The sequence below is a fragment of the Pygocentrus nattereri genome, chromosome 7 (genome assembly GCF_015220715.1).
Source record: "Pygocentrus nattereri isolate fPygNat1 chromosome 7, fPygNat1.pri, whole genome shotgun sequence".
Lineage (NCBI taxonomy): Eukaryota > Metazoa > Chordata > Actinopteri > Characiformes > Serrasalmidae > Pygocentrus > Pygocentrus nattereri.
In genome coordinates, this window is record NC_051217.1 from 47253548 (window position 1) to 47263932 (window position 10385).

Sequence of the window (10385 nt, forward strand, 5' to 3'; positions counted from 1 at the left end):
TACATCGACTATGTTCAAAAAGGTTCTGTACAGAACCACATAAACCACATTCTCCATCATTGTTAAGAACCATTTCACCAGGCAGAGAACCATTTAAGTATAAAATAGTAACACTAACCAATCAGCTCTCAGTAGCAGTACACTAACCAATCAGCTCTCAGTAGCAGTAACACTAACCAATCAGCTCTCAGTAGCAGTACACTAACCAATCAGCTATCAGTAGCAGTAACACTAACCAATCAGCTCTCAGTAGCAGTAACTCTAACCAATCAGCTCTCAGTAGCAGTAACACTAACCAATCAGCTCTCAGTAGCAGTAACTCTAACCAATCAGCTCTCACTAGCAGTAACTCTAACCAATCAGCTCTCAGTAGCAGTAACACTAACCAATCAGCTCTCAGTAGTAGTAACACTAACCAATCAGCTCTCAGTAGCAGTAACACTAACCAATCAGCTCTCAGTAGCAGTAACTCTAACCAATCAGCTCTCAGTAGCAGTAACTCTAACCAATCAGCTCTCAGTAGCAGTAACACTAACCAATCAGCTCTCAGTAGCAGTAACTCTAACCAATCAGCTCTCAGTAGCAGTAACACTAACCAATCAGCTCTCAGTAGCAGTAACACTAACCAATCAGCTCTCAGTAGCAGTAACTCTAACCAATCAGCTCTCAGTAGCAGTAACACTAACCAATCAGCACTCAGTAACAGTAACTCTAACCAATCAGCTCTCAGTAGCAGTAACACTAACCAATCAGCTCTCAGTAGCAGCAACACTAACCAATCAGCTCTCAGTAGCAGTAACTCTAACCAATCAGCTCTCAGTAGCAGTAACTCTAACCAATCAGCTCTCAGTAGCAGTAACTCTAACCAATCAGCTCTCAGTAGCAGTAACGCTAACCAATCAGCTCTCAGTAGCTGTAACTCTAATGCGTGAGCTGTAGCTCAATGGGTGGACCACAGACTGAACACACCACACACACACAGACTACACACACACACACAATGTGCATACCCCACACACTACACAGACACACAGCTCACACACCACACACACCCATACTACACCCACCAGACACATACACACATACACACGCCACCCACATACTACATACACACCACACACACCACACACACACACACACACACACACACACACACACACACACACACACACACACTCCACCCACATACTACATACACACCACACACACCTCACACACACACACACACACACACACACACACTCCACCCACATACTACACACACACCACACTCACCACACACACACACACACGCCACCCACACTACACCCACAAACACGCTAGAAACACCACACACATGCCACACACTACGCCCACCACACACACACACACACTCACACTACACTTGATGTAAGGCTTGGATGCAGCTGCTCGGCCATGGAAACCCATTCCATGAAGCTCTCTACGCTGTTCTTGAGCTGATCTGAAGGCCACATGAAGTTTGGAGGTCTGTAGTGATGGACTCTGCAGAAAGTCGGTGACCTCTGCGCTCTATGCCCCTCAGCATCCGCTGACCGCTCTGTCATTTTACGTGGCCGACCACTTCGTGGCTGAGTTGCTGTCGTTCCCAATCGCTTCCACTTTGTTATAATCCCACTGACAGTGGACTGTGGAATATTTAGTAGTGAGGAAATTTCACGACTGGACTTGCTGCACAGGTGGCGTCCGATCACGGCACCACGCTGGAATTCACTGAGCTCCTGAGAGCGACCCATTCTTTCACTAATGTCTGTAGAAGCAGTCTGCAGGCCTAGGGGCTCGGCTTTATACACCTGTGGCCATGGAAGTGACTGGAACACCTGGATTTACTGATCTGGATGGGGGAGTGGAGACTTTTTACCTTAACAGTTCAGCCATCATTGCTTTTGAGAGTATTTTGCAGAACACTGTCACTGTGTTGTGTGTGCAGTTCTGGTTCTGCGTGTTTGGTTATTCATAACTTTTACTGTCAGAACGTCTCTGAGTAAAGTCACAGTCAGGCTGCATGTTTAGAACAGCAGAAATGCTCAGATTGAACACAGTTGTGTGTAAGTCGTTCTAACAGAATCAGATCGATTGATCTTGTGTTTTTCCACACAGTGACAAATTTGGGTTTGGACAAAATGCAATCCTAAAACCTTAATTAAACCCTAATTACGCTGGTTTTATATCATTAAAAACTCTGACTCTGACCATTTACACATGTCTGAAGAAGGATCCTGCTAATTTAAGGTTGATGGTGAAGGTGATTTTAAATGAAACTAGAAATGTGCCTTTCCTGAAGGAAACGCAGGATAGTTGTGCAGCGGATACTATGGAAGTCGATACAAGGAACGAGGGATGAAAAAAACGACATATGGAAGAGTGCGGGTCAGTAACGCGGTGGATTTTAATCTTGTGGACCTGCGCTGAATGAGTACATGTACATTACTCTGCCTCCTCTAATTTTGTGCTATGTTAACTGAAGTTCAACTTCAACTAAATTCTGTGCCACCTTAAATTTAGTGCTAGGTTAAATGCAGTTCCACCTTAAGTTCTGTGCCTCTTTAAAAAGGTTCCACCTTAAACACTGTGCCATTTATAGTTTGTGCCATTTATATCTTTAGTTATCTGTTAATAGCCGTTCCTCCTTAAATACAGTGCTAAGTTAATTGAAGTTCCACCTTAAATTTATTGTTATGCTAGTTCCACCTTAAATTGAGGTTCCACCTTAAAATTCTGTGCTGTCTTGGTGCAGTTCCACCTTAAAAGCAGTGAACCCTTAACAGAGCTGCTGAGAATCAGGCTGGGAGCAGGTGAGACATTGAGCTCCGTGCGTGGATTGTAAGTGATGTGTGAGAGAGGGGGCCATTGTGACGTCATGTCTGGCAGGCTGCCAACAGCCTCCCTATTCATTTTCAATGGGACAAAAATTCCCGGATTTTGGGCCGCTGTTCGGAATCCGTTCATACCATCAAAAAGCTGTATACAAGCACGCATCACACAACCGGGCCAATCTGGAGTTGGAACGGCGTCGATATCTCGAAAACTGTGGGACTAGTTACGCGGCAAAGAAACGACGGAATACGGCGGAATAATAATAATAAGAAGAAGAAGAAGAAGAAGAAGAAGAAGGGGAATATAAATCGGATAACAGTAAATTAATATGTTATAAATTAAAATGTTCTCAGTGTCGCGTTTACACATTTACTTCCTGCGATTGCCTGGCGCAGCGTCAGATGGGCCTGGGGGAGTTGTTGGGGCCCTGTAGGTTGGTGTTCCGACAGGGCTGGTGTAATGCAGAATATGGGAATGTTGTTGCTTCAGAACAAGTGCTTTAGCACGGCATGGGTGGAGTTAAAAATAAGAATAAGGGTGTGTTTTCTTTCAGCTACAACTCAGGTGCTTTTTTGATGCAATGCAAGTGGTTTGATACAGAATATGGGTATGTTTTGACGCAATACGGGTGGTTCTAAAACAATACGAGTTTGTTGTTCTTGCACCAATACCGTTGCGCTTTGACGAAAAACGGGTGGTTTTAAAATACAGAATACGGGTGTGTTTCTTTCAGCTACAAATCGGGTGCGCTTTTGACGCTATACGGGTGGTTTTTACAACGTCGGAATACGGGTGTGTTTTCTACAAAGTCGGAATACGGGTGTGTCGTGCTGAACGTTTCCCAGTTTCCTCCTGGCTCGCCCCGCCCCCCCGCGGCTCATTTGCATTGACGTCAGCAGAGGCTGGAGGTCAAATCCTCGCCGCTTTTATTGGATCCGCCGCTGTCAGAGAGAGAGAGAGAGAGAGAGAGAGAGAGAGAGAGAGAGAGAGAGACGCAGAGAGAGAGAGAGAGAGACACGCCGAGAGAAACAGAGAGAGAGAGAGTGAGTGAGAGACGCAGAGAGAGAGAGCTTTACTGTATTTATGGCTTCTTTTATTGTATATCTGCTCGCGTACACGGCGAAAACGCTTCGCTTCGGCGCGTGAAGCGAGGCGCGCGACGCTGCTGGCCGTCCCCGGTCGACCGCGCGGAGGGCTGCGGGCTGAGGGGCTGAGAGGGGCGGTCAGGTTAGATACGCTTTGTTTTTGTCCGCTTTTTTTCTTGGTTGCCATTTTCAGGATCCAGAGATCTGTGACAGCTCCTCGGCTCCTCGGCTCCTCATTTCTGGGGGATTTTTTTTCTTTTTATTATTATTTTTTGCTTCTGAAAGGGGAGGAGGGGGGTTGAGACCCCTCTGCTGGGTTCCAGTCCTTATCATTATTGCTATTATAATCATTTTTCCCTCCCTGAGGATTTTGAGGATTTTGAGGATTCTCCTGTTCCCATCCTGGATGTGCTGGGTGTGAGTGGTGTGCGGGTTTTGGGTGTAAATGCTGGGGAGCGTAGCCCCCTCCTGCAGGCTCCAGCAGCCGCTATGCCTCAGGAATATCTCGGATATTTCAGCCTGTTGATGAAAGTGGAGCGAAGAAGAAGAAGAGCCGGATTTAGTCCTGCAGTGTGAGTGTGTGTGTGTGTGTGTGTGTGTAAGGCCATGGATCAGTGCAGCGCCTGAAAAAAAAAAAACCCATCTGGACATAAACACAGGGGTCGAAGGTCAAGAAAAATGAGGGGATAGTGATGTGGGGTGTGGAGGACAGGAGGGAGCGCAGGAGGTGAAGAAGAAGAGGAAGAGGAAGGTGGTGGATGGGGCTGAGGGCTCACACACGGATCACACACACTCATACATGCACTTTACTTCATGTAAGAGGCCGAAAGGAAGCCTGTTTCCTGGCATTGGGGGTCCGGGGGGGGGATTACTCTACGTTAAGGACGGGACAGAACGTTTACGGTGAGGAGACGCAGAAGGCTCAGAGTTAGAGGCCGACACACACACACACACTGACGGGCGGACGCTGAGAAGAAGAAGAAGAAGAAGAAGAAGAAGGACGGGGTCTGAGGGAGTGGGTTTGAAGCATGGGCTGTGCTTCAAGCATCCATATTTCGGACAGGGTGGTCTATCACAGCGGAAAAGAAGCTGAGGACTCGCACTCACCGCCGCAGAGCAACACTCACCCGGGGCTGCCCATCAAACCCTCCAACAAGGTGAGAGCGCGAGCGGGGGTCCGAGACCTCCCTAGCCTGTGAATATGCATAAACACACTGTACATACTTCACATGGTGCTTTGAGGTGGTTCTGTGTAGAACCTTTTTGAAAAGGGTTCCATGTAGCACCAAAAAGGGTTCTGCTGTTGTCACGATATCAAGCTTACTACAGTCCTTCTCAAAACCATCTACAGCACGTTCTCCATCAATGTGAAGAACCCTTCCACCACGCGAACACATTTAGTCCTGCAGATGGTTCTTTCAGTGTTCGTGGTCCTACACAGAGCCGTCTGTGTAATAGTGTAGGGGTGGGCGATATTATCAGTAGTGGTATCGTGATAAATCAGGTGACTGCTCTGGTGATATGGTGGTCACTGAAAAATCGGTCGCTTTATTTTTACTCAGAGATGCTGAGCGTTTACAGCGTAACGGAGTTGAAAAAGAAATGAAGTGGAATTTAATCAGGTTAAACGGAAATGAACAGGGCTACATAAACAAATGAACAGTAGTAAATACTTAAGGCAGCGATTAAGATTTGATTTAGAAGGATAAACATAAAATAAAACCTAAACCAGTTAATAAGACTTCAGCATAACTGCCCCATCATCAGCGGCTCACACGCTCGAGTCCCGCTCCTCATGGTGTTCTCATGATCCTCTGCATGCCATGGGTTGTGTGTTGGGTTTTTGCTGTATCACCAATCGCTCACACACACACACACACACACACACACACACACACACACACAGAGGAGTCACTGTCAGAACAGAGCCTCGAACCTTTTTATCCCCCGTTTTTATTGTTTTTACGCGATTTGTGAACCTCAGCTGGCCTCTACACTGTGTGAGAATGTCATGCCGAATGGACCAATAGAAACGCTCCCAACGGCTTAATGTGATAAAATCTCAGGACATTGAACATTAAGAGCAGTTGTGTCCTGTGAGGGCACAGCGGCTACACGCCGCACACTACCACACACTTTAACACACACTTGCTGTTTATTTACTGAGTTTAGTGCACAGGAGAATGGCAGCAGGGAGGCTCACGCACACAAACCATAACAGCACTGCGTTATTTTTAATATCACTTTTATTACAGAATTAATGGGGTTTCCAGTTTTCCAGAAAGATTCTACTCAGAAACCTTGGAACAAAACCTCGCATCTCCAAAACGGTGGCTTTACAGGAGAAGGGAAAAACATACCATACTTTTAATGGAAGTCAGTGGAACCAGATTTTTTTCTTTTGGTTCACACGTCATAAAATTAACACGCAATATAACGGACAATGGGTGTTTTCAAACTACATCAAAAACTGAAAAACAGCGAAAATGGAGATGCAGTGCTTTGTTCCGTGTGTGTGTGTGTGTGTGTGTGTGTTATATACGTGCACAGTTCCTGAGTAAAATGAAATTTAAAAAGCTGCTTATCTGCTGAATAAGTATTTATTTACTTAAAAACACTGATATTATAATAAACATAAATATTATTATAGGAAGTAGTGATGTTAAATCTCCATTTCGATCGTTTCGGACCTTTTTTGCATCATTTGAAATTCCACTTACCCTTTCCTTTCTGTTACCGGTTCATAAATAATCGGGATCTTTTCTTTTGGCCCGCGAAGTCTTTTTACATTAACTTCCTTTATGACGTCATCTTCTCTCTCCAAACTCCAGTTTTTGCTGCCATCTGTCACCTGGTTTGTCTGATCGATCCTTGATTAGATAAATCACAGCAGAGGTGTCAAATCCAGGTTCAGAAAGTAAAAATCCTTCCCAGGATTTTGTTCCAACAAGCTGGACAGCTCTGCTGGTGGTGTGATCTAACTAGAGAAGCCAGCCTGTTGGAACAAAATCCTGGGAAGGACTTTTACTTTCTGGACCTGAATTTGACACCTCTGATGTCCACCTGGGTGGACAGAGGCGTGCAGGTGTGTGTTCGTTAGTGTGTGGACGGCGCAGAAACGCGGTCCCTTCAGTCTGTATGTAAATGAATTCAGACGAAGTGCTGCCCAGGGCCGGCGTCACACACGCTGTGTGTCATAAACAACGGTTCTGATGATGCTCTACATTTATGATGATCATACTAATGATCATTCAGAAGTTCTCAGGGATTCAACATCAGCTGCAGGGTCGCGTGTGTTAGTGACTGCGTAAGTGTGGTGTGTGTAGTTGAGCTGTGTGATACAGACAGTATATCGGGAGGGGGGCTCAAAGCTCGGTCAGTCTCGGGGGGCCGAGGTGTAGTGTTTGTGGTGGGCCGAGTGTCAACAAACAAAACAGTTCACAAATAAAGAAGGTAGGCTCTAAACTGGGATCATAAAGGTGTATTTTATTATATTACACTGTGACTAAAATACTGTAAAAATACGATTTTAAACGAAAATGAGAACGTAAGCAGGTGTATCGTATAAATTATTGTGTGTGTGTTTGTGGGGGGGGGGGGTTCTTCAAGATGGTTCTTCAAGGGGTTCTTTAGTAAAGATAGTCCTACTACGTAACCATGAACACAATGAACCGCCTTAATATGGTTCTTTACATGACTAAATCAGATTGATGGAGAATGTGCTGTTTATGGTCCTATATAGAAACAAAAGGGTTCCGCTGTCACGATGTCAAGCTTGTAACAGTAGCGGAACCCCTTTGGTGCTATATAGAACCATTTTAAGCAGCTGGTTGTTTGAGTGTTCACGGTTCTCTATGGCACCATTGATGTACTCCGTCTTGTTTAACGTTCCTGCTGTACAGTGATTACAGTGTGAGTCAGTCTCATCTAGCGCTGTGATTGGTCAGCTCACAATAAACAGCACTGTGATTGGTTAGGGGGCTAATTTGCATATGGAATATCCATACTGGTGTCTGATATTTTGTCAGTCCTTAGCTGTGCTGTGCATTTACAGCTCTATTATAATGAAAATATCCAGAGTGACGTTTTAGTGAAATCAGTAACTGAACTGTTTACACAGTACTACATTATACAAGATAAGACCAAGAAACCAAGCCTTTAAATTAATATAAAGGCAGATTAGAAAAAATTAGACCTGATATAATATAGTCACCACATTCAGATTGGGGCAGCTGACACCGTACTTCACTCTGACAGACTGTAATACACTACAGGAAGCGTAGGGGGCGATACGGCTTCTACTGTTTCATTTAAAAAGCTCTATAATGTTCATATGATCCACACAGTCGCTCTGACAGACTGTAATACACTACAGGAAGCGTAGGGGGCGATACGGCTTCTACTGTTTCATTTAAAAAGCTCTATAATGTTCATATGATCCACACAGTCGCTCTGACAGACTGTAATACACTACAGGAAGCGTAGGGGGCGATACGGCTTCTACTGTTTCATTTAAAAAGCTCTATAATGTTCATATGATCCACACAGTCGCTCTGACAGACTGTAATACACTACAGGAAGCGTAGGGGGCGATACGGCTTCTACTGTTTCATTTAAAAAGCTCTATAATGTTCATATGATCCACACAGTCGCTCTGACAGACTGTAATACACTACAGGAAGCGTAGGGGGCGATACGGCTTCTACTGTTTCATTTAAAAAGCTCTATAATGTTCATATGATCCACACAGTCGCTCTGACAGACTGTAATACACTACAGGAAGCGTAGGGGGCGATACGGCTTCTACTGTTTCATTTAAAAAGCTCTATAATGTTCATATGATCCACACAGTCGCTCTGTGTGTATGTGTCTGTGTGTGTGTGTATATGTCTGTGTGTGTGTGTCTGTGTGTGTGTGTATATATGTCTGTCTGTGTGTGTGTGTGTGTATATGTCTGTGTGTGTCTGTGTGTGTGTGTATATATGTCTGTGTGTGTGTGTATATATGTCTGTGTGTGTGTGTGTGTGTGTGTATATGTCTGTGTGTCTGTGTGTGTGTGTGTGTGTGTGTGTATATATGTCTGTCTGTGTCTGTCTGTGTGTATATGTCTGTGTGTGTGTGTCTGTGTGTGTGTATATATGTCTGTCTGTGTGTGTGTGTGTGTATATGTCTGTGTGTGTCTGTGTGTGTGTGTATATATGTCTGTGTGTGTGTATATATATGTCTGTGTGTGTGTATATATGTCTGTGTGTGTGTGTGTTTATATATATGTCTGTGTGTGTGTGTGTGTGTATATGTCTGTGTGTCTGTGTGTGTGTGTGTGTGTGTGAGTGTGTGTGTGAGAGAGAGAGAGATGCTTGGTTTGTTCATTTTTAGGTGCTTTATTTGAATTTGAGGAAGTTCAGAGCTGAACTGACAGTGACTCTGTTCCACTCCGCCTGCCTTAAAGGGCCAGTACAACAGAAAACTCACTTTTTTCTTGCTTTTATGATGTAGTTTGTAAAAAAGTTATATTCTAGAATTCATGATGAATGGAGCAATAGAAATGCCCTGAAATCTCCTCACGTTGACTTACACTGAAAGCTGAGGGGTTTTTGCCTTCTCCTGTAAACTTACTGTTTTGGATATACTTGTTTTTCATTGGACAGTGACAGTATTTAGCCTGCAACACTTTAGCTCCACCCATTCATTCTACAGAAGTTTAGCTCTGCCCATAAAGGAGAGCTCATTTGCATATGCATTTGCCTGTGTCAGTCTTAAAGTCACAGTGTCATAGTAAGAGAACAATGTAGAATATGGGCTCTTTAAACCGAGCTATTAGCTCATCAGCCCTCGAACTGTGTCATATAGCTAAACACTGACTGGGGGTGGGGGTCCGTGTTTAGGGTCCGTCGATGTTCCGTGGTGTGTATAGTTTATATATGTGTGTTTGTGTTTGTGTGTGTGCTCCAAAAACACTCTGAGTTGCAGTAACACACACTGCCTGGAAATGTGTGTGTAATTTGGCTTTAGTCCAGCTATAAACACAACTCTGAAAAGGGAAGTCCACCAGTTTTTCTAAAATTCAGAATCCAGTGTGTGAGGTGTGATCAGAGGTTCAGAGGGTTTGGAGTGAAACGGTCCAGACGTCTTTACAGTGGTGGTGATGGGAACCAGGCGTCGCCATGACTACAACACAGATATAGACACTTCATTTACCATCCAGAACCACCAGAGAACCTACACGAGTCTTCTGAGCTTATATGGAATGCTGATGATGGAAAATAGTGGAAAATCTGGAATAATGAGTTTTCTTTGGGGACTATTTTGCTGCACAGCGCCCTGCATGTCTCCCTCCACCATGAATGGAGTTGAAGTTCTCTAAACTCTCATAAAACAGCGTCTCAGTCATCAGGCAGTGAATTCAGAACCAGTTCATGTAGGAACTTTCTGTAGGAGCTTTTAGAGGGACGTCTGGTTCCCATC

At 44.5% G+C, this 10385-nt stretch overlaps 1 protein-coding gene across 1 annotated transcript in view; it reads left to right on the forward strand.

The window, feature by feature from the left end:
- Positions 1–3832: 3832 nt before the first annotated feature.
- pde8a (phosphodiesterase 8A) overlaps positions 3833–10385 on the forward strand; it is an 83347-nt gene continuing 76794 nt past the window's right edge. Inside the window, exon 1 of the mRNA XM_037539929.1 lies at positions 3833–5077. Within this exon, the coding sequence (XP_037395826.1) occupies positions 4949–5077 (129 nt within the window). The 5' untranslated portion in view covers positions 3833–4948. The remainder of the gene's footprint in view (positions 5078–10385) is intronic.